Source organism: Cyprinodon tularosa, unplaced genomic scaffold, assembly GCF_016077235.1.
Source record: "Cyprinodon tularosa strain WSP-4 unplaced genomic scaffold, ASM1607723v1 ctg31, whole genome shotgun sequence".
Classification (NCBI taxonomy): Eukaryota; Metazoa; Chordata; class Actinopteri; order Cyprinodontiformes; family Cyprinodontidae; genus Cyprinodon; species Cyprinodon tularosa.
In genome coordinates, this window is record NW_024039019.1 from 501,705 (window position 1) to 525,762 (window position 24,058).

The window sequence follows — 24,058 nt, forward strand, 5'->3', positions numbered from 1 at the left end:
TAACCCCCTCCCCCTCCCCTCTAAACCCTCGCCCCTCCAGCCCAGCACTCTCCACCCTTCATTGACCAATCAGCACCCAGGCTTTTAGCAGCGGTCTTGTGGGCAGCAGTGGGTAAACAGTGTCTGCCTCTCTGTTTGTCAGTGAAAGTTACCCAACCATTTATCAGCCGTCAGTAAGCATCTAGACAGCTGGGATCTGTTTATGCACTAGGAATGTTTTTTTTTTTTTTCCAAAATAAGATCCCCGCTCACACTTTTTGCCCCCTTCCCTTTCTGTATGATTCCAGAAGAGAAGCTTATGGTTCAATGTTGCCCTCCTGGAGGTTCACTCCCCTGAAGATGTAAAAATGCCCCCCCTCCCTTCATTGCTTCTTGGTCCCCGCCTCCCTTCCTCCCCCTCTTGCTCTGGAACGTCACTCCCCCAACTGTTCTGTACTGTAAATTCATTTTAGGGGCAAGGCGAGGGCAGATCCTGTGATGAAGAAACTCTGAAGGCAGGGAGGAGGAGTAAAACTACTGCCCTGCACAGTAAATGTTCTTGTATACTGTACAGCATTCTGCTGGTGGCTTGAGGCAGAGGCTCATTAGATCAGATCAAGCTGTCTGACCTGTACCTGTACGCTAGGTGCAGCTGATCTTACCTGTGGAAGAAAAGCTGTGCAGCTTCTCACAGCTCTGTTTGCTCCTGAACTTGGAAACTGTGCCTTTCAGACAGTCCTGCTCTAAGGTAGGTGTAGATCTGATTTCATGCATTTAGTTAGTAACAGTCTAGTAGTTCAGATGGATTTTTTTTCCTTTATGGAATTAAGAAAAAATCTACTCAGAACAATAATTTTTACCTACTATATCACTATATGTTTAGGTCTTTTGCATTCTTTCCACTGTATATATTTTTTTTCACAATCTTTGCATTTAACTCCTGTAAATCACTATATATGATGTTTTTTTTTAAAGAGTTTTAGTGGCTTTGTTTTGCTTTTGTTAAGTGTTATGATGTGACAAATTTCTACTTTTACCGTCTCAATACATTTTTGATAAATTAATGAACCATAAACTTTACTTATAGAGCACATATGATTATAGTATAATTTTAACAAGCTGCCACAGCTCTACCTTTTTTTTCCCCCTGAAGCATAAATCTGTCAGCATATGTTTGGATCATTTTCAGAAGGAATCATTCTCACTTTTCTTGACTGAAAGAAGCAAAGCAAGTTATTAACTATTTAACTTCCACATTTTTATTCCTATTCAACTGAAATCATAAATGCAGCCTGTGCATTAAATTAAAGAGGAATTTCAATTTGGAAGATAAATACATTAAAGGAGAATAATGGCCATTTTGGCTTCATGTTTAATTGGAGCAGCAAGCTGCTGGAATGTTTCACTCCGTTGTTTCATGAAAGCAGCTCTTTGAGTACCAAGATCTAAACCATGACCCCAAACAATAGTTGAACCGGACCCCTAGAGTCCAATCCTACAGGGTTTGGCAGCACTCCTAAAATGCACGTCATAGTTTGTAGGGTTAACATCCCTTTGAGTTCACATGTTATGTAACTCACTTTTCAACAAGTTTCAATAGAGCCAGCTGCAAGAACTCAAAATGCAAAGCAGACATAGCCTAATTAATCTGCTCCTTAACACCCAACCTAGATGCTGGTTGTTATGACTTTTTTTGCTAAATGTTAGAATACTAAACTAATAAGTATTCTTATCTGCAATCTCATTTTTGCTTTTCTTAGAGGCTTGCTCTGTGACTTTTTGCATTTGACATATACTGTTGGGTATTAAGCACTTAGGACCCACCTCTGTTCTAACCAATCAAAACACCCATTGAACAGGTATTTTGTATTTTCATTATTTTCACCTGCCTACAGGTGACAACATGCTGAAGCAAGTTGTGTCATTCAGCCGCTCCTTGGTGCGCAGGAAAGTGGTCGACATGAACAGCCTGGAGGACTCCAAGCTGTGCCGCTGCCTGGGAACCGTAGACCTCATTGCCCTAGGGGTGGGCAGCACCCTGGGGGCTGGGGTTTACGTGTTGGCCGGAGAGGTGGCCAAGGGAGACTCTGGCCCCAGCATCGTCATCTCCTTCCTCATTGCTGCCCTGGCCTCAGTCATGGCCGGCCTATGCTATGCCGAGTTTGGGGCCCGTGTCCCTAAAACTGGCTCTGCTTATCTATACAGTTATGTCACAGTAGGGGAGATCTGGGCCTTCATTACAGGCTGGAACTTAATCCTCTCATATGTCATTGGTGAGCTATAATTTATGTATCTTTTCTTTAAAGAAGAGAGCAGATCTTTATGAATTCTCACCTTTTATTTCTCTGATCAGGCACCTCCTCTGTTGCCAGAGCTTGGAGTGGCACATTTGATGACATGATAGGAGGACACATTGAGGTTTTCTGTAAAACATACTTCAGCATGAACTCTCCTGGTTTGGCTCCATATCCTGACTTCTTTGCTGTGTGCCTCATTCTGCTGCTCTCTGGTAAGAACATTGCTGATGGCTGATCATTTAAAATTCCTCTCAGTATTAGCATACAGAAGCTTCAGTAAAGGGATGATAATCAAAATCATTACAGTTTAACTCATGATCCAGACCTGGCATAATTTAATAAGAAACTGGCAGTACAGTGTGAGAACAGTTTGGTAGTGTTATTCCTAGTGAGTCCAGGTTGTACAGTGAACAAACAGCACGCACAGTACTTTTGTTCCTAGTGAGTCCAGGTTTTACTGTGCATTTAATTAAGTAGTTTTCAAACTTTTGTTCCACACCTGAGACAAACTCCGGTGCATCAACTGCCCAACAAAGTCACATTGTGTTTAAACGAACTCCATCTGTGTGTAATTTTGATTTACAGATGGAAAATGTGTGGAAGATTGACTGGTCAGATAATTACAAAGTGCAAACTTTGAGACTCAATGTAAAATGCAATGTATGCTAATAACAAACCAAACAAGGTGACCATGAGCTCAGCCCATCCTGTAACATTGTGGTAACTGCATCATGCTGTTGGGATCTCTTTGTACAAAAACCCCCAGCAAAACTGGTTACAGTTGGTCAGGAAAAACAGACAAAGTTAAAACACCAGTTCATCCTGGAAGGAAACCTTTTAAAGGCAGCAGATATTCTCAGACTTAGGCAGAAGTTGAGATTCCAGCATGACAAAAAGAAACCTCTCAACAACAAACATGGACATGTAGGCTTATTGTTAATAATCCCAATAACATACACAAAAGTTTGAGATTGCAATTTGTCAAAAATATGCTATTTAGCCTAATTGGGAACATTTATAAGGAGTTCGAGGAAGTCTCAAACCAGACATACTTTGAAACATTTGCCTCCTCCTACAAACATCTATCATGGGTTTTATCTGTCTGCCAATGAAATGATTACATTAGTTCAGTGGGACACAAAGACAGTCTTAGCAGTGTCTGTTTGTTTTTATGGGACTAGAAGAAGTCGAACTTCTGCAACTCAAATATGGTAAACAATATGCAAAAGCTCCCAGCTTCAATTTTTTGAGAAAGAAAAGGTAAAAATGTATGAATAGGTTTCATTTGTTTCGATCTGCAGCAATGTAATCACATTATCGAAAACTCTTCAAGACCTGATGGTCACATAGATAGGTTACTATTTAATTTTAATATGCTTTAACACAAACATTTCAAAGGGTGAATCAATATTTTAGTATAGTCTTGTTGGCTATTTTACCACATTATTTGTCCAGCAGCATACGCTAGTATAGGGTTCCTCTACACCAGACCTCAAGATCAAGTTTCCTGCATCTTTAACATCCATCTTTGCGGGAGTGCAGATGGTGCAGTGATTAGCATGCACGACCCATGTACGGAGGCCTTAAAGCTGATTTATACTTCGAAACAAGGTCCTCTGCATAGGTGTCGCAGTCAACAAAAAGCTTCTCCGCCCTCTTCGCAGAAGCTGTGCCGCAGACAGGAGGCCAGCTTGTTTTGTTTTTATGACCCAAATTGCGGAAAACAACTTGTGAGGTTTGACCAGCTCGAAGACCCTTTTTCTACTTGGATCCTCGCTCTTTTTCGCCATTATGTCCCTCCGTTGTCGGACTAAACTCGCCCCCACTTCCTTACCGCCTCGGCCGTATCTAGACCCACAGCGTATAACACAGACCACGCTTCAATACTGGGCATAAATCAAAAATGTCTGTGTCAAGCTCACTGCGACACACTGCTGCAGGAGTATAACCAGCCCTTAAGTCCTCAAAGTAGCTGACCCGGGTTCGAATCTGACCTGTGGTCCTTTGCCGCATGTCTCTCCCCCTCTCTCATACCCCCTTTTCTTTGAGCCTACTGTCCAAAAAATGATCCACTAGTGCTGTAAAAACTCCAGCGGTGAATGCTTTGAAGGCCCTGTACACCCACCACTGTATTTGCCTAAACTTGACAGTTTTAAACAGCCTCAACATGTGAAAACCAGTTATCATATCTTTAAGAACTTTGCCCCTGCCTCTAAGAACTGTCCTTTAAAGGTTTCTGAATAGTTTGATCTACTTTTGCTCTGAAAATAGTTATAAAACATCTTTGCTGAATTAAAGCATTTTACATTAATTAATGTTTGGTCCCATGCAGGGCTCTTGTCTTTTGGAGTAAAGGAATCAGCCTGGGTCAACAAGGTCTTTACATCAATCAACGTGCTTGTGCTTTTCTTTGTCATCATTTCTGGCTTCGTCAAAGGAGACACATATAACTGGAAGATAACTGAAGAATCCCTTGTAAATATCACAATAGTCACAAGGTAAAGGATTCATTTGACACCAGTTGAATACAGTCTGTGACATATTGGTAATCCAGGAAATGTGCAACAAATATCCCAATTGTTACGAAAAGGCTGCTTATACATGTTTCAGGAACTTGTCTGTGACAGCCAACGTAAGCAGTGACTACGGTATTGGTGGCTTCATGCCCTACGGGTTCAGCGGGACACTAGCCGGAGCTGCAACCTGCTTCTATGCTTTTGTCGGATTTGACTGCATTGCAACAACAGGTAATTCCTTGATCAGCAGGCCTTGATCCATTCCAGTTTTTGTTGTACCAGCACTAGTGTTCACTTCCATTTGTGCAACAGGAGAGGAGGTGAAGAACCCCCAGAAGGCCATTCCCATCGGCATAGTGGTGTCACTCACCGTATGTTTCCTGGCGTACTTTGGCGTCTCTGCTGCACTTACCCTGATGATGCCCTATTATCTGCTGGATGAGAAGAGCCCGTTGCCCATGGCCTTTGAATATGTAGGCTGGGGGCCTGCCAAATACGTGGTTGCTGTGGGTTCATTGTGTGCCCTCTCTACCAGGTAAGTCTTTGCCATTTTTTAAAACAAAAAAAGACATAGAGTAATTCCTAGTCTTAAATGGGGTAGTAATTTTGACTTTAAGTTTGTGGTAATAATGGCAGATGAGATTCAGTCACCAAATTTGACTGTCAATCTTTGTCTGTGTCTTTTAATTGGATTGATTCCTGTTGCTTAGCCTTCTGTGGTGGATGCATTGCTTAATCCTCTCTGTGTCTGAGGCCCCAGCATGTTTTTGTGCCAAGAACTGCTGAGCAAGTCTCAGTCTGTCTCAAAAATATATTGTGTTGTCTTTCTTTCCTGTCAGTATCAGTATTAGCAGTATCAGTGGATGTCGTTCTTCTAGTCATATCAAGATTTTCATTGGTTTTAACTCAAAATGACATTATAATCTGTATGGACTTTGTGCTTTGTGAAAGTGTTTTAATGCACAGCTTTCTTGCTTGAAGCAAATGTTTACTCACCAAGTCTTATGACGACCCATGAAAATCTATTAGAGACACATTCCTAAAAGATCCATTTGCAGAGTTTGTCTCTCTGAAGGATAGATTACAAGAATGACAATACAGACAGGATAGAAAGACATCTTTTTTTTGCTTTCATGATTCTCTGAAGCTTTACGATGCCTCTGTCCATTTGTGATTGTGTGTCTGGGTTGAGGGCTCATGACTAACGTGTTGGTGTTGCATGTCTCTGCTGTCTCACGCAGTCTGCTGGGCTCCATTTTCCCCATGCCTCGTGTAATCTATGCTATGGCAGAGGATGGGGTGCTTTTCAAAGCCTTAGCCCGAATCAATCCTAAGACGAAGACCCCAGTTATTGCCACTATGAGCTCCGGTGTAGTTGCAGGTGAGAGCCGGGGATCATGCAAGTGAAATGACTTAGCTTACTGTATGTGTCTCCACCAATCAATTGTGAAAGAAAGAATGGAGTCAAACAAGATGATTTAGTCATTTACTGTCCTGAAGTTGGTTCAAATTCCACTTGTTGAAAGATAATATATGGTCTGTACAAGTTTCTGTGTCTGAATATTGAGTGTTTTTCTTTCACAGTTGTGCAGGTGTCATGTTTTTTCTCCCAGAATGCTCTTAACTTAACAATGAACCCTCTTCTCCCTAGCCTGTTGGGCTCCATGTTCCCTCTTCCACGCATTCTCTTTGCCATGGCACGAGATGGCATTCTGTTCAAATTTATGTCCAAAGTGAGTAAGCGGCAGTCGCCCGTGGCTGCCACCATGGCAGCGGGTACCACAGCCGGTAAGCTCCTGGACAAGGCTCTCACTTGTCACTGGGTTGTATCCTGGTTTTGTCTTGGTGCCCGTCTGGTTTTTTTCCTGTATTTTCTTTGTGCTCTTGAAAAGCTGGTGATGGTGACTGCATGAATTTCGGTGGTGGTGTTTCCAAAGCATGTGAAATCCTGCTAATAAAGCGATAAAAATCAACCGGCCAACAGGACCAACAAGGCCAGCTGAGGTTTCATCTCCTATGGAAAGATAGTCAGATAGAATTGGATAGTAGGCAAAGTGGGTTGTTAATTAATTTAATTAAAAAGAAAAAATAATACCCCCATGAACCCCTGTATAAAATGCTTTACAATAAAAAGCTCTAATATTTTAGCAGGGAAATCTTTAACTGTGATTTAGAAAAATCCAACTTTGAATTTGACTAAACTGGTCCAATTCAATATAGAGATCATGATAAAAGAAGGTCCATAAACAGTTTCTGGTCATTTGACCATAGGTCATCACATTTTTTATGTTTTATATGTCCATATATGCATCTTCTTTTGTAAAAACCAGCTGCCTTCCATGTAGGGCTTAGCAAATTATTATTTCCATAATGTTGGAGCAAAAAGGTTGTGAAAAAAATCTTTATTATCAATTCAAAATTCTGACTGGCAACTTTAAACTCGGTTAGAAACAGTCCAAGATATCTTGGATATATTTGCTGGATGGGTTTGTCACAGAACGCAGTAAAGACTGAGCAAAATTTACTTTGACTGTACCACGGCAGCAGACTGCAGCTTGTTGCGTACTCTGCAAAAACTGAGAAAGTTGTTCTTGCTCTCAAAGCGGATAGAGTAATAAAACAAATTTGTTGAGAGGCTCAGCTATGGACTGTAGCTTACATCACACTCACAGAACACAACAGCAACACCATGGCACAGGAGGCAACGTTTTGGATTGATGAGGCGGATGGAGTGAGCAAAATGTGGTCTATTACATAGAAGTCGAATCATACAAACAATCCATCAAAGAAACAGACAAGTGTGTACATTTCCACAACTGTAATAAGGTGAGGATTTATGATCCAAAACAAGGGAAAACTGTTGTTCCAACTTAACACAGGCCATTAAACTGACAAATGACACAACTGTTCTCAGAGATGCTGCAAGAAAACAGTGGTACTGTGGCCATGTGTCGAGAACAAGGAGTGAGAACCAAGACAGCATGAAAAACATCTTGCTTCTTGTGGAGAATGTAATAAGCTTAACTAAGGTGTTTTGCATAGTGAAAAGCAGTAAATTAACTGGTTTTAGAGAAAAGTACCACCTTTGTCCCTTTTGCTCTGAGACCTGCTAGAATCAACGAAGGAGCAGGCAGCCTAAGGCTCAACAAGATGTTTTCAGTGTCCATCTAATGTAGCCCGCTAATATTTAACAATAATAATGATAATAATAATGAATCAAACTCATGCTGGTATTGATCAACTTACCGGTAGGCAATAATGTGGTAAAGCTCACTTTAAGAGTTTGATATTTGTGGAGATTATCGTGGTGCTTATATAGAACACCTACTTCTACAGCCTTCCTGCTTATTAGGCTGCAGGTGTTCAGTACATAGTTGCACAATGTTCTCAGGCATTAAAGCTGAGACTTACAGGGTGAATGACCTGAGGAAGAGGCTGGCAGATGTGAACGCTGAGGGAGGGGGTCTGCATATCCACAAGCCATACGCACCAAGCACCTGACAGTGACAAGCCGGAAAGCTTTTTGATGTTCTTGGTTCAGTTTGTTTTAACAAAATGTTAAAAGGGATTGCAGACATACCGATGCCTGTTTCAAACTCTGCTGCTGAGATCTACTACAATCTTCTTTTCAGGGCAGACTCTAGGTTTTGTGAGGCTCTGTGCAGACATTTTTTCAAGCCTACCTCCAGCTAAGCCAGTGCACCACACTAACACCCCCTTCCTCTATTTATTGTCCATGCTTTATCATTTCTTTTTTTATTATTCTGCATTAGAAGTTGTAATAAGCATTGTCAAACACATAGGAACACTAATCTTATTGGGTAGTGTCTGGTTTTAACATTATTTTGCATTAAGAAAGGCCTTGATTCTTGCTGTAGATTCAGTTTTGCTGCCGGGAACATTTCTCCAACATTTTGATCCGTGTTGACATGATTGCACCATGCAGCTGCTAAAAAATATTTCAGCTGCACGTCCCTGGTGCCGTTTTCCTGTTTCTTTGCATCCCAGAAATACTCTACCATATCAACATGTGCCAGTCTGCTGGGTTCTTCCATGTGACTGAATAACTTTTAAATTGCTTAATGTACGTAAATATGGAAAGACAAATAGTACTGACTGCTGTTGGTACTAATAATAATTGCACTGATTTTAACCATTTTAACCAGTGTGCGAGAAAAAAGGGGTACAAACAATAGATGGTGCAAGTTTAACCAGTTTAGAAAGGAGTAAAGCATGCTTCTTAAACCCTAGAACCCTACGGACCCACCGGTGGGTCCAGCTGCTACGTGACCTCGTAATTTTAACAAACCCCCAGTATTGATGTAAAAAACACATTTGGCACAGTTTGGTGACATTTTTGGATAAATGTGCCAAAATGGCCCCTCCGCCTAAGAAATTTCTCACTAATACCATTCTAAAATAAATATGATTCATCTGATTGAGTCCAAATTTGGTATATTTTTACACAACATTTAGATTTAAAAGTCTGTACTGCTTTTTTGTGCTATAAATAATATTTTGGTAGTGTTTTGCAATGTTTATTTCAAAGAAAATTTAGGCAAGGTTCAAAAAATGCAAAATATTTTGTATTTTGTCCCTAATATTTCAGGCAGGGTCAAAGCTACAATGGTGTTGACACCAGAAAACCATTCTATGACATCTTACCTTTACAGAGGTACCAAAAGTTTCTTCTTAAATCTAATAGCTGTTAGGCTATAGGTGATTTACTTTTGTGTGTTTTTTTCAGGCAGAAATGTATTTATACCCCCTTGGTGTAAGAGGCTTGTTTGATGGCTTCAAATTTAATTTAGCCCTTATGACCATAAAAACATTCATCATTTGTTTTCTTTTTGCAGCTATGGGGTAGGCGTCCCCTGCTCCCCTCTGTTAAACAGTTAATTCTTCCATGAAGCAGGATAGTTTCGGGTCCTGTTCAGATAGAAGATCAATGGGTATGAAGCTCGATCCTGAACTGGGAGCAGCCCTGAAGGATCTGGGTGACAGAGACACGCCAGCGCCTCTGTTCGGCTCTATAAAGAATAAAAACTCTCCAACTTGCTCTGTAAAATCACTTCCGCATTGCTTAGTTTATACCGGAAGCAGTAGATACAGTAGAGGCTCCTTTCATGTGATGATGTGGTGAAGAGACAGGAGTTGATCCAATTACCCGCAGTGGAATCGTGTGCAGCATGAATGCATAGTTCAGATTAGGGCAACAACAGAGCAATATTTTAGTAACACCATCAATTATATCCTAAATGAGCTGGATATATCTTGAAAATTTGTACAATTGGCTTCTGTCAGAGATTTCCCCCCCAAAAAGGTTTTTGCATCACATGTATTGTAGGTATTTTACTAGTTTCCACCTTTTTTTCCCAATAACTGTTAGTCTCTGCCTGGCCCAGGCTTTGATTTGCGCTCTACTTTCCCCTACTATACTGATACACTGTGTATACAGTGTCAGTCAGTCTGGCTGGTTAGGCTGAGAAGCAAGTTTTCCAGAAGTACCTAAGGCCTCCATAACAGCAGGGGGTCCCAAGCAAACAAAATTCCCATTCTCAGCTATGATGTTTGATGCTAAGGTGTAAAAATATCTTTATCACAAACTGTTTTACATCAAATGATGCTTCATATAGAAATCAAAGCTGTTGTATTTAAAGAGTAAAAAAATAACCTTCCTTTTTATTTTTTTTAAAGGAAAATTCATGCATGACTTCTAATTTTGCATCTTTGGACTTATATGTTTGACTTTGCATCTGAAATAAAAAGCTTTTCCCTAATTGTTTGCAAGAACTTCTTTGTGCTAAAGACTGTCTGTGCATGAACTTTTTCTATGATATCACCCTGTTGATTTGTTTTCTTCAAGGTTTTAGCCTCATTTAATTCTCTTGCTCTCCACAGCAATCATGGCTTTCTTGTTTGACCTTAAAGCCCTGGTCGACATGATGTCTATTGGAACCCTGCTGGCCTACTCCCTGGTGGCTGTTTGTGTGCTCCTTCTCAGGTGAGCACCTTCACAAATCTTTCAGCTGCCCGTATAGTCTGATTTGCGCAGCATTGGAAAATATCTACCCTAATAGCCTTTTTTTTTCCAAATGCCCACAAGCCAGATTACCCTGACTGCTATTGCATTACCTCAATGATGTAAGAGCTGTGAATGCTCCCATTGTATGATCATTAAGTTGTGGCAGGAGCAGGTCATTTATTTAAGTTTCTTTACTTGTTAAACATAGGGCCTACAACACAGCTCCTTTTCTGGCTCCTATTCTGGTTTAAACTGGTTCCAGTCCTTACTCGTTCTGTCAAAGCTAATATTGTGACGGCTGTTTTTCATACCTTGTGCTGGAGGATATGCACTTTCCCTCTGCAGTTTGTAACACAGTTGTAAACAACCTTTTTCCTTTATTGCTGCAAGATAGTATAGTTGCCATATTCCAGTGAGTATGCAGAAAAAACTTATTGTTCATACCTAGGGTATGTAACCCTGTTTTAGCAGATATATAGCTTACACCTTCACAAAACACTGCTGTGTTTTGAGCTCTTTCTCAGCTGATGGTGGGTTTACCAGACTACGGTCAGGACAGAAATCTCATCAAAATGAGGTCGACAGAATGAAGCAGGCAAAAATATGACAGAAACTGAGGCATGAAAATTGAAATAAAGGAACTAGACTATTAGCATAATACAGGAATATAATCTAAAAAGAAAAACATTTACCAAGAAACTCAAATATATATTGTAGTATATAGTATTAAACAGTATGCACCAATCTGACTGTATAATCTGGTTGAATAGTCTCTGGAAAGTGCCTTGAGATGATGTGTTATGAATCGGCGCATTATAAATAAACTAAAATAAAACTGAACTAACAGCCTTCTGCAGTATTATAGTTACTCGAATTAATCAGCTTGCTTTGTCCACCTGTGTAACCTCAAAATCAATAAACTGTACAAACTGGGTCTATGATTTCTTGTTTAATGTTACTATGCTAGTTTTTTTTTCCTTTTAGTTCTGCAATATTTGTCGTAGAAGCACCGTAGTGCTTCAAAAAGGAAACATTTTGTTTTTTTATTTTAAATGAGATCATGCATATTCATTGACATGCCATCAACAGGGTTTAACATCCAAATTGGACAGATTTAGCCACACAGGTTAATTTATCCCATGACGCAAAGATTAAAAAATTAAACCCTGACTTGACCATGATTTAAGTAAACCGATACGTTTGTTTTAACATTTCAGTTTTCAAAAAACATAACATTGGTCTCTGTAAAGTGCCTTGAGATGACATGTATTGTGAATTGACACTATATAAACTAAATAGATTTAAAGATATGGAGGATTTTTTTTAAAGACCTGCCCTCTCCATTAAAAAAAATGCAAAAGCCCATTTCTTCTCGTGTACGCCCCGTTTAAAATGTGCTCCCATAGCTCATAAAAGCTTACTGTGGGACATACATTGGGGACTATATTGCAAACTCAGTTCACCGACCGTCCAGATGACCGCTTTTTGCTCTGTTGGTCACAAAACTCCACCGCGCAGTCCCTGCACCATCTTTAGTCACCACTGTCAGGTAGCGACAGAAAATCCCGTAGCACTTTGCAAAGCATTCTGGGATATATCTGCCTCTTCGTAGACACTCCCTCTTATGACCTGCCATTTTCAAAGAACCAGATGTAACGAAACGTGAGCTTCAATGACTAAAACCACACTGTGGCGAGCTACAGTAAAAGTGTGCATTCACAGAAAAAGCCAACGGGGCAGGCACGTGGGACAGTCTTACATAAACATATCACCAGAATGACAATGACCATTTAGATGATCCACCCACAAAATAGTCCTCTATACCTTTAAGGCAATGCTGAACTTTCAGCTATTGTCCATTAAAGTGTATAATCCGTCACCACTGATTCAACAAATGTATAACCAATAAACTTTATTTCCTATTTTGCACTGTACAAAGCAGTCCTTATACCTGTTGTATGCATTTCTTCCTGGCTGTTTCACTTTGAAACTCATTCACCTTTTGAACAACTTCATTTCCCCATTTTGAGACAGTTTTGTTCTTTGTGTACTTCAGTACGTTTAATGCAACCCAAAAATATAATTCCCCACTTCTTCCTCTGGGCCAAGAATGTTTAGCCTACCCATATTACATGCCAGCATAAGCACCCCTGTGTCTTTGGGAATCATGTACCATAATCTATTAAAAAAAAAAACGAAGAAAAAAAAAAAAAACACACCACAACAGGCAGCATGTAATCCCATCAAGCATTGAAATACAACATTTCAAGAATTGAAAGATTTTTTTTATTTCTAAACTGCTAAAATGTTCTCCCAAGACTTGTGCACTTCATCTGAGAAAACAAAAAATAAAAAGTTAGGGCAGTATTAAAGATGTTTAGCATTTTCTAGTGTCAGTATCAACCCACCTTGGCTCCCTTTAGGTTTCTACTGTGTTCTTTGGAACAACTTGTGCTGCCCAGATCCAGGATTCTGGGGGTTCTCTGGAGCATCAGGACCATGTTCCTTCAGATAATGAGTCTCCTGAGAGTAGTCTCTGCCCCTCTCATGATTTCTGCTGAAGGTAGAGTAGGTGCCAGGAGGGTACTGACCAAACAGGAGCCTATAGTCAAAAGCAGGGTAAGGAAGCCTGTAAGGAAGAGGGTAGGGAAAAGGATAAGGCAACAAGCCACCCAGGACAGGGTTTATAGGGACAGCTGGGTAACCAGACTCCTCCGTCTCCCGCTGGTAATGGCCAAGCTCAGCTTCTTTAACGATGTTGGAAGTCTCCCCAGACTGAAGAATAGGTCCTACAGGCTGTGCAGGTGGGAGAACAGCACCAATGTCCTCAGCATCAGTTGATGAATCCTCAAAGGAAGGAGGAGCAACAAACCAGTCTGCTAATAGAGGGAGATTGAAAAGGGAACTTCAATTTTCTTCATACATTTAGCTATGCCATGTCACTGAATCATTTGAGACTGGTTACCTGTGGGGGGAGACTGAGCAGCTCCAGGCTGTTGAGAGTCAACATAATATGCTGGCATCTGGGAGCCATAATAAACAGGAGCCGCTTGGTACAACCCAGCCATGGGGTTCACATTGACAAACTCCGCTGGCGTTCGCACAAAGGTAGGGTGGCTTGGAGTTTTTACTGCAGGAGCGCTGAAGGACACATGGTCAGCTTGGAAAGGAGCCGCTACTCCCTGAGATGCTGCTTTGATGCCACTGCCTCCCTGGAGCTGTGGTCTTGGATCTAGACTCCAGATAACATTTGTTAAACATCTTCCTGAATTTACTGCAAGTAGATCAGAATAATACTTCACCTTTGACAGGAAGACCACAGACATCCAGAATCAGCAAGACAACAAGGGAAGCCCTGAAACCAAGAAAAAACAAATTAGAAACAGCTTTTAAAATAAATAGACTCCAATACTGAAAGACTCATTGCCATACCCCAGGAGGATCTGAAAAGTCATCATACTGAAGACCAACAGTAAAACAATGCGGGCAGGAGGGTTTATAAATGGAACTCAGATCACTGCTACCAATCAGAGCTTAACAAGCTAACAACACACAGCTGGTGAAGAGAGACTTCCAATAGGAGAAGCTGAAATCGTTGTGTTTAGTTTTCACTGCTTTATTTCAGACCTGCATTGATTTATTTTTAACTTGAAAAGTATGCTGTCTTCAAATTTGACAAAGAAAACAAACATGTTACGTGTTAATTTAAAATACAGTAGAGCAAAGATTAAAGTCTTGTGGTTTCATTCATGCAGCTATAATTTTAATTCTGTTCATGTTGTAACTTTAAAAAAAAACCTTAGGCTTTTTCTAAATCTGGATCCCTGATCAAATCTCTTAATTGAATGATATACACAATCCACAAAACATCTCAACCAATCAGAAGAATAGCATCTCTGTATGGAGCACTGCCTGTCAAAACCCAACCAGTAATACTGTCTCTTAAAGTACAAAAATATGCAAAGGGCAGGAAAAAATAATGAACAGTTTAAATTCAAACAAAACTACTCAACAACAACAATTCATTCAAACCCTTGGAGCTCAATATTTCTAAAGTATAAATTTCTGTCTATCAGGCCGCGGATGGTTACAAAGATGTTTGTCTATCCTTTAAAGCTTAATTTGCACTTCTGATATTCCTGCAAATAGTGTCTTTGCTAGAATTTTCAGCATTTGCTACTTCATATAGGAATAAACCTGTTAGGAACGAAAAGTGAACCCAACAGAGATCATATGTGTAACAGTAACGCATGGCTCTGTTCTGTGCAGAGCTTAGTGTTGGGACCCTTAGATCTGCACAGCTAATTGATGGTATAAGCCACCAGGTTGGACCTTTACCAAAAGACTGTTTTCCATCTGAATGCCCTCTTCATATAAATTATTTTTCATTTCTAATATAATTTAAAAAAGGATGCACCACGGTGAAGGAAGACATAGGTGTTTGCAGCTTTTTTATTGCCTAACTTCCAGGACAACACCTTTTCTTCCTTATCATCCATTTCTCTAATCCTCTCTACACAGCAATCATTTATTAGAGGATTTTCTGTAAAACTTAGAACAATAGCCCTTTGTGAAAACACAGTCAAACACCAACAATGTCCACATATTATGATGGCCTCTATGATTATCAACTAATTTATCAACTAAAGTGCTTCACTGAAAGCCAATGTGTATTGTATTTAATGCAGGCTGATAAAAAATACCAAAACAAACAGATAACAAAGCACCCATAAAATTAATTTGTTTTTGATCAATGTGACCACTTACTGAACTGATGAAGCTACAAGATTAACACCAATTTTAAAACAACAAAGGATTGTGCAACTGCAGTGAAATCGTTTGGAAGTAAAGCCGTAGGTCATGATAACCTGATCAGGCAGACTGATTATAGCATATTACTCCTGCTGTGTTCGTACAGCATAACCACCTCCATTTTTTATATGGCTCAATAATTTATAACATATTTCAAATATTTTCAGTTAATAGTGCGCAAAGGGACTCTTAGGGTATGTTTTTTTTTTTTTTTGTTGCTTTAGAAACGTAATGTTTTGCTTAATATACCATAAAATTATATAACGTGCTTGAGTACAATTCAGGTCACCTGACACGGGCTGAGGTGCAAAACACATGTTAGCTCAGTAAGTAAAAAAAATTAAATTCTATAGCTTGATTGCTTGTTGTCAAGAATATTAAAACCTAGAGAGGGAATAACTGACAGTTTAAAACATGGCTGTGTGTCTTGCTTGGCGTGGGCCAAGAATCAGGCACTTAATTTCAGCAGATCCTATCAGAGACATCCCCAAGTTGTGCTAAGGTGCTAAAATCATGTTTTTACTTTTCACGGCATTGAGAACTCACTGCTGTATCAGTCTATTGAATTGAATGAACCCATTTCTGGTAAACTCTTGACAGAATTTTCCTTTTCATAAATCAAAACCCAGACTCTACACATTTGTCCTCCAGGTACCAGCCAGAGGGAGTCCTAGAGAGGCAGCCAGGAAAAGGAGAGAAGGACTATTTATCATCTGAAGAGTCCGAATTGACCGAGTCAGAGTCCCACCTGAACATGCTGAAGGATGGTAACTCCACCCTTCAGACTGTCCTGCATCCACCCCTCTTACCTTCAGAAGAGTCATCCTTTGTGGTCAACATGTCCATTTGTGTGTTAGGTACACAGCCTTTTGTTCTCAAAATCTTTTTTTGTTGTTGTTGTCATTTACTTTAGTTTGTGGTTAAGGTGGGATAACCTCTCTCTCTATTCTCCGCACCACAGTGCTGATAGTGTGCATCATCAGCTATCTCACCACCTACCATTTTAATTCAATCATTGCTTTGGAAGTGTGGATTTTGGCCTTGCTGTCTGTGTGTCTCCTAATCTTCAGCATCTGCGTTTTCATGGTCTGCAGGCAGCCTCAAACTACCAAGAAGGTCTCCTTTATGGTATGTAGAAACTTGGTTGTTATTCTAAACTTTTCTGTCCTCGAACTCACATTGTGTTTGGTCAAGTATTCATCAGAACACCACATCAGACTAACAGCTCCTTCTTTTTTACCACAGGTTCCCCTTCTGCCCTTCCTGCCTATTCTGAGCATATTTGTTAATATTTACCTCATGGTTCAGTTAAGTGGAGACACCTGGATACGTTTCTCTGTCTGGATGGCTGCAGGTAAATCCCTATCAGCACATGACCACAAATTATACCTTGGTGCCATGCTTATGTTAAAGTCATAAAACTTGAGGGAGAATGATAGATGGTAAATATATTGTTGTTAAACTAGTTAAAAAAAAGGTTAAGTCGTTAAACTTCTAACCCTTTGCCACATTTTGCAATGTTGTAACTGCAAACCTCAATGTATAAGGGGTTGATCTAGAGAGAACAGGGACCAGTGGGATTGATAGGAGTTGAACATTTAGCTGATTGCAGGTTTGCAAGGCCTTTGAGATATGTCCATACCAGCAATGGATGTTCTCCACCCTCCAACCAATGACATCATTCTTCTAGAGCCAGTTTTATTGGTAGGAACAGGAATATGGTAGCTTCAGAAAACAGAATCTTGATGCATTTGAAGGCTGAATTCGTTTCGCAATCTGGATGAATAATGTCTTGGTGGAGGTAAGTGTAGTTAACCCAGCTAGGGGTTAATAAAGTGGTGGAGAATTTGGAAAATCCCAGAAAACACTGTAATGGTTACAGATGTAGGGTGTCTCCCATCCCAGAACAGCTCCTATGCCGTTTTGGAGGAGCCAGAGGACTTGGTGGAGATCTTTGTTGTCAAGGTCAAGAAACACAAGGACATTAAAGAAATCTTGGAGAAGGCTTGAAACACAGGTGGAGCATTGCAGGGACCAAAGAGCGTGACTAGATGTTTAAAATTACCAATAGGGGTTTTTAAGGCTGTTTTCTAATCATCTCCTTGGTGTATATGGAGGAGGTGGTAAGCATTTCGGAGGTCCAGCTTGGTGAAAATTCAGGTGTTGCTGCTGAGCTTACAAGATGGGGTCATGGCTCTTGATGGTAATTTGGTTGAGTCCTCTGTAGTCCATAAAAAGGTGGAGAGATCCGTCTTTCTTGAACAGAAAGAAGTCCAGCCCCAGTGGAGAGGAGGATGGGCAGATGGGCTCATTAGTATGTCTCCATCAACCTTTTTTTTATTTGGAAATGTTATAGAGTCAATTGGACAGTAGAGGGCACCAGGCAATAAGTCAGTGGTGCAGTCATGGAGACAATGAGGTGGTAGAGAGTGGGCCTTGTCTTTAGTGAAAACTTGTATCAAGTCATAATATTCTTTAGTGATGGGCTAAGATCGAAAGACTGGATTGAGGAATTGCCTTTAGGGGTCGTGCCAGGAGCAATGGCATCTTGGAGGCAGGAGGAATGGCAGTCAGGGGACAAGGACTTGATGCTATCGAAAAACATTTTATCCGGGAATTGTGAGCCTTTAACCAGATGTATCCTGGAACTAATATGGGTTAACAAAAGGAGAAGATGTAGAATACTAGTTCTTCAGTACAGTTACTAGAAATAATGAGTTGAATAGTATGGGTTAAATAAGTGAATTGATATAATGAACATCCTTAAAGGGAAGTGGCATGGAGTGAAGTCTGGAATGGTGCTGTTTCAATTTTAAAGTGTTGGACAAGAGACTGTGCAATGACTGTTCCCACCTGGAGTCAATGAGCATTCCGAGTTGAAGAGACTCATAGCTGAACAGGAGGTTGGTAGGAAGAAGTAGTCAGGGAAGAGCTGGCTGATGGTCCCACTGTGGGCACAGTGGGACCTTCTCCTGATTTCTTAGAGGACAGGTGGGTGGCTTTTTCTTTTCCTCTGCATTGACAGCATCTCTCAGCCTGAATATTCAGTCAAAGCAAGAGCAGACATAATTTTTCTTCCTAAATGCAGTGGAAGTTTTATTCAGTTCCCCAGGTTCTGTGATCAACTTCCTGATCTTATGATTTAAAAGACTACCTTTATCTGCCTTAAATAGGGAAAGAATAAATGCATGGATAAAGAATGAAAGCATTGATTGTTTTTTTGGCTTTAGACCATTCTTACCTTGGGAATACACAATTATGTTATTTTACTCAAACGGATGAAACTGTACTTAAGACCGAAAGGAGATTATTCTTCTTTTGAGAATTGTCAGAGGGGTTCACTAATCCTTGTTGACACTGGAAGGTAATGACTGGATAAACTGGGAAACATCTTTAGTGTGTGTATTTGCCTCCCTGTTTGGCTGCATGGAGAAGAGGAATCAGCTTGTAAAATAGCTCCCATATATCTGTGTGAAGGTCAAATAACTTATCTGGATCAAAAGTTCAATATCTTCATTTGTTCTTTGAAGGTGAATATATCTGGAATAGGGAAGCAGGAGGTTTGAAGCATTCAGTCTCAGTGGATAAGCTGACAAACCTTTCTCTCTATCTAGATCACAAAGGTTTGGGGTCAGAAAGCTATTACCAGTGCATCTAGGTGGAAGTTAAAGGTCTGACTTTACGCCCCACACCATGTCACACGTTCAGAAAAGAAATCTGCTAACAAGAAAAAAGAGTGGGCCAGAATAAATAGAATAAGCACAGCTCATTGACATCGATAAAACAGCCAGTCTGCTCTGATCTTGCACGGTTCATCTTTGCATGACAAAATCCACATTTACACCTTTTGAAACCAAACCGAGGAGGGTCTGAGCATGGCAGACATGTTCACAAGTCACTTTTTGCAAGTCCAAGTCAAGTCTCAAGTCTTGAGAGCTCAAGTCCAAGTCAAGTCTCAAGTCTTGAGAGCTCAAGTCCAAGTCAAGTCTCAAGTCTTGAGAGCTCAAGTCCAAGTCAAGTCTCAAGTCTTGAGAAGGCCTGTCGCAATAATCAATTAATCGCACAAAAAATTCTAATCACTTGATTCATTTAAAAAAGTGCAATAATTTTTGTGCTTGCTTGTTTCTCCTTGTGTTTTCATCTCCGTCACTGAGACGGTATAGCCTAAAGGTCGCTATTATATCTATGGAATTATCATTATCTTGAACTGCTAAATGAAAAATACAATTAAAAAAAGCACACGCAAAATTTTTTTCCAGATAAATTTTGCATTTTCTTACAGTATTTCCTGACATTTGTGGTTACAACTTTTTCTAGTTTTAGCAGTAAATGTCTGCTCTTTTATTGAAAATGAGGACTGTGGAAAAAAAAACAATCACAATCCTGCCGTCCACGTACTGTTGCGTCAGTGACGTCAGTGTGTTGCACAGGGAAAAATATGGTTTATGGTTTTCTTTCATTTAAGTGTTAGTTTTATGCTTTGCATGTTTGGAGAGGAAGATATGATTTATTTTTCTTTGTATTTTCTTCTTGAGCTTTGCATGTTTTGATGTTTCTTTTTTATATGATTGTTTGCCTTTATTTTAGACTTTTGAATTTTTCCTGCATGTTGGGTTGTTTTGGTTTGTTTTTCCCTTGTGACAATCCATGCGCACTGGACTGAAGTAGTTGTCTGAGGAGGCGGAGTGCATTAATTGCGCTGCGTAATGCTGCGCTCAGGTGTGAGCAAGGGCTGATTAAAGCCGACATAAAAGGAGTCTGAAGGAAAGGAGAAGGAGAACGGAATCTGCAGGTGACAGGCACATATCTTCCGACGGGGTTTTGGCGCGTGGATGCTGGCGTTCTCCTTGCTTCTCTTTTTAGCTGGATCGGTCTGGAAAGGGGTTTGGCACGCCAGGGAGTGGAACAGTGCTGGAGCGCCGCGTGTTGGTGGATCAGCCAGTGGGTGCTGCAGGCCGATCACTCGCACCAGCAGCAGCATAACAAGCGGAGCCCAACTTCCAGCCTGTGATTTTTAAGGAAAACTCTTGAATTTTAGGTTTTATCAGGAGAAGAAAAGGACTGTTTTATTATGCCACTTTTGCTGTGGCTTTTTGTATAAATAAAACACTTGAACTTGAGTGCTTCACGGTTTGGGTCTTTGAGTTTTTTTTTTTTTTTTTTTTTTTTTTACCTCTTCTGTGTGCGGTTAAGGCGAGCGGCGATCAGTCAAGTTAGTAAAACAAAAAACACTTGAATAAGTGTTTTTACACTGGAATAAAATATTGTTCACAAGTCGGAAATCACGAGTCTCAGTCGAGTCTGAAGTCCTTTAAATGCAAGTCTAAGGCTACGTTCACACTGCAGGCCTTAATGCTCAATTCCGATTTTTTTGTGAAATCGGATTTTTTTGCATGTCCGTTCACACTTCCAAGTATATGCGACTTGTATGTGATCTACTGTGTGAACTGAAAGCGTTCAACCGAAGTGTCCCGCATGCGCACTCGAGGACGCGATGACGTCACATGTAGCAAGCGTCCTCAGTGTTTGCGGAAGTAAACATGACTCGTAATACCGCAGCGTATATTGCGTTCTTTAAGTTCTTCTCCAACAGGAGCAGGCACATTACGAATGAAATCTTTTTAAGAAGATCAAAAAGAAAGAGAGCCAGATTTCTTGCAATGGCGTTTTGTGGGGCAGTAATAGCAACGTCCGTACAGAGCTCTCACTGAGCTCTCTATTGACTGCTCTCTGTGTTATCTTCCGCCATGGTTGTTAGTTTTTCCCACCTCCGCTTAGTAGGACGCAGATTAGTAACGTTTAGTAACATTTGTCAAGTATCAATGACGTGTAGGTCGGATGAATGCGACCTGGCCGTACAGACACAGGTCGCATTTGAAAAGATCAGATACGTATCGGATTCAGGACCACATATCCAAGTGGCCTGGGTCGCATTTGAAAAAATCCGATCTGTGTCGTTCAGACTGTCATAAAAAGATCAGATGCAGGTCACATATGGGCAAAAAAATCGGAATTGGGTCACTTCAGGCTGCAGTGTGAACGTAGCCAAAGTCGAGTCTGAAGTCATTAAATATGCGACTTAAGTGCGACTCGAGTACGAGTCACAAACTCGAGTCCCCATCTCTGGAGCATGGTAACCTTAGACTTTTAGACTTAGACTTCTTTTAATGTAATTTTGTAAACAGAGTGTATACAAAAGAAATTTCGTCTTGTACTATTCTCACGTCAACCAACATAACTGTTGAGTGTAAATTTACCACAACTGAACTGGACCGTGCCAGACATTACCAAACCGTGCTAAATCTAGCACATGTTCAACAGTAGGGCTCAGCACAGTTGAGTTGTGGCTCAGTTCTCTGATAACAAAGAGTGCACGAGCAGGCTGTGTAATCTCCTATTTACAGTTAGCGGATTTTCGGAGTGTCCGGTTTTGCAATTCACAGATCTCTTCACCTGTTCACAACACCAACTTCTTCCCAGCTTATTAACAATAAATGGCATAAAAGCGTGGTAAGACTTGGGATAATGTAGAGACTGAATCTGGCTCAAGATTGTTGAAATCTAATGCAGCTTTCTAGCTTGCAGTTTCAAACCCATGAAAAATACATGTTGCAGGGCTTTTAGAACTTTGATATCCATTTTCTGAGACTGCTTTGTTAAAACAGGTGAGGGTCATCTAATTATGAAAAGTCAAGAGAATGGACAAAGAAGATGCGTCTTTAATGTCTATAAGGATGGACTTATATGAATTTTAACTGGAAGGATGTTTCTTAGGTTTCCATGCTCTGTTTCACTTTTTTTCATGTGTTCAGTACTTGTTCTATTTAACAAAATATTTTAAGTTATATAACATTTAAATTATTCAAATACTTGTAAATACATTGGAACCTTGACTAAACATATATAGCTCCTTTCCTGTACCTCATTTTTGAACTTCTTTTGCAGGCTTCTTGATCTACTTTGGTTATGGCATTTGGCACAGCACCGAGCGACAGCGCCACTGTCAAGGTGCGCAGAACAGTAACCACACCAACCAGCAAAACATGAAGACCATCCAGGACAAGCAGGGCGAAATGGGATCCTCCTCTGCGAAGGAGCAGGAGTGCTTCATCAGCCCTGATAAAACCAGCCAGTGTTAAAGTTTCCAAAGTGTTTGACTAACTCCAAGAGGCAGCTGATACAAGAAAGCACTCAGCGGCTTCAGCCTCAATGCGCCTGTACATATGGTTCGACATGTGTACAAATCTCACTAGCACCTTTGGTCTGCAAATGCAGTGTCAGTATTCTGTATCAGTACCAGCATGATGAGAAATTGCTCTGTCCCTGTGACTGGACCACAGTGCAGTAGTTCCCATGGGGCCTTTGTGCACAGGCTTGGAGGAATAAAGGACAGGTAACACACTGGAGAGCAGAAGCAAAGATATGTGGCTTCATGAGGGACTGGAGATTTGATTGCAGAAAACATCTTATAGTCCTCCTGTGATACAACCAAACACACACTCACACACACATATATGTATGTATATAAAAACACATTTGTCTGGACTCTTCCATTTTTTTCACAAATGAATTTAATTATATTTTTGATGACCTCATAGAACGTAAACTTGTGCCTTTCTAATGTCTGTAGAAAACAAGACTTTACACACCTTGACCTACAGTGGATATCATTATGCTAAAAAATGTCAATTAAATTGTCGAAATGAGAACCTGACAAAACATTTCAAGGCTTTCTACACTTTTACGCCGACATATCTGGTATAGTTTCTGCAAAAAAAAACCCCAAAATCAACTAATAAAAGCATTAAACAAATCTGTGAGAGACAATAAACCTACAATAGCTTATTACCTGAAGCTTTACACCCTTATTAGTTCCTATGTGCCAATTTTATTTTATTTCTACTGATTTCATTATTTTGCATCCGGCTACTCAGCCATAATTTGTGGAAGGGTTAGGTTGGATTGAAAAGATCTTTTTGTATGAAGGTATCAGTCAGTAGTGTGGTTGTAGAAGTTTATATCTATCCAAATACATCACAATCAGTAGAGACAATAAACACAAAAATGTCAAACCAGTCTGTGTATCTGCCAACATGCCTTCAGTCTAAAACAGAAGAAAAAACTTCTCCAGTTCTGAATTCTGAAATTTGAGAAACAATATTTAACAATATGTTGTTTTCTTTTAAAGAAAACATCCAGTCTGCTAACGTGTTACAAAGCTGCATGTAAATATTGGTGTGATAAAACCAGCCCCAAACGTTTAGGGTAAAACCTCCAAAAGTTAACTTTTGGTACAAAAAGTAATACTGAACATCATCAAATCTGCAGCAGTACATGGTAGTGGCAGCATCATGCTATGGGTTTTAATTTCTCTCATTGGAACTGCAATTGCTTATCCAAGTACTTTAAGTTTTGAACAATTTTAAATA

At 40.2% G+C, this 24,058-nt stretch overlaps 2 protein-coding genes across 4 annotated transcripts; one reads left to right on the forward strand and one right to left on the reverse strand.

Annotated features, from left to right (window-relative positions):
* The first annotated feature begins 451 nt into the window (after window positions 1-451).
* On the forward strand, window positions 452-23,409 carry slc7a2 (solute carrier family 7 member 2). Of its 2 annotated transcripts, XM_038292229.1 has the most exons (12): window positions 452-727; window positions 1,875-2,252; window positions 2,333-2,488; window positions 4,609-4,774; window positions 4,887-5,023; window positions 5,105-5,327; window positions 6,034-6,173; window positions 10,694-10,796; window positions 16,281-16,486; window positions 16,591-16,757; window positions 16,875-16,983; window positions 22,575-23,409. In XM_038292229.1, the coding sequence occupies exons 2-12, from the start codon at window positions 1,883-1,885 to the stop codon at window positions 22,766-22,768; spliced, it is 1,971 nt and encodes a 656-aa protein (XP_038148157.1). In that variant the 5' UTR covers window positions 452-727; window positions 1,875-1,882; the 3' UTR covers window positions 22,769-23,409. The 2 variants fall into 2 exon arrangements, with proteins under 2 accessions (XP_038148157.1, XP_038148159.1); XM_038292231.1 differs by lacking the exons at window positions 452-727; window positions 6,034-6,173 and adding an exon at window positions 6,444-6,580 and having other exon boundaries at window positions 1,883-2,252.
* LOC119788094 lies at window positions 13,092-14,287 on the reverse strand. Of its 2 annotated transcripts, none has more exons than XM_038292233.1 (5): window positions 14,250-14,287; window positions 14,120-14,172; window positions 13,783-14,049; window positions 13,226-13,693; window positions 13,092-13,150 (listed from the first exon to the last, which is right to left on the reverse strand). In XM_038292233.1, the coding sequence occupies exons 1-4, from the start codon at window positions 14,273-14,275 to the stop codon at window positions 13,245-13,247; spliced, it is 795 nt and encodes a 264-aa protein (XP_038148161.1). In that variant the 5' UTR covers window positions 14,276-14,287; the 3' UTR covers window positions 13,092-13,150; window positions 13,226-13,244. The 2 variants fall into 2 exon arrangements, with proteins under 2 accessions (XP_038148161.1, XP_038148160.1); XM_038292232.1 differs by having other exon boundaries at window positions 13,226-13,696.
* Window positions 23,410-24,058: the final 649 nt, after the last annotated feature.

Bases quoted from the DNA above. Each gene is read 5' to 3' on its own strand.
- LOC119788094 (XM_038292232.1), bottom strand. From the start codon at position 14,275: ATGATGACTTTTCAGATCCTCCTGGG. The intron at 14,173-14,249 runs GTATGGCAATGA...TCTTGGTTTCAG, and splicing joins ACTTTTCAGATCCTCCTGGG to GGCTTCCCTTGTTGTCTTGC. The intron at 13,697-13,782 runs GTAACCAGTCTC...TCCCTCTATTAG, and splicing joins TGCTCAGTCTCCCCCCACAG to CAGACTGGTTTGTTGCTCCT.
- slc7a2 (XM_038292229.1), top strand. From the start codon at position 1,883: ATGCTGAAGCAAGTTGTGTCATTCAGCCGCTCCTTGGTGCGCAGGAAA. The intron at 5,024-5,104 runs GTAATTCCTTGA...TTTGTGCAACAG, and splicing joins TGACTGCATTGCAACAACAG to GAGAGGAGGTGAAGAACCCC. The intron at 16,487-16,590 runs GTACACAGCCTT...TCCGCACCACAG, and splicing joins CATGTCCATTTGTGTGTTAG to TGCTGATAGTGTGCATCATC.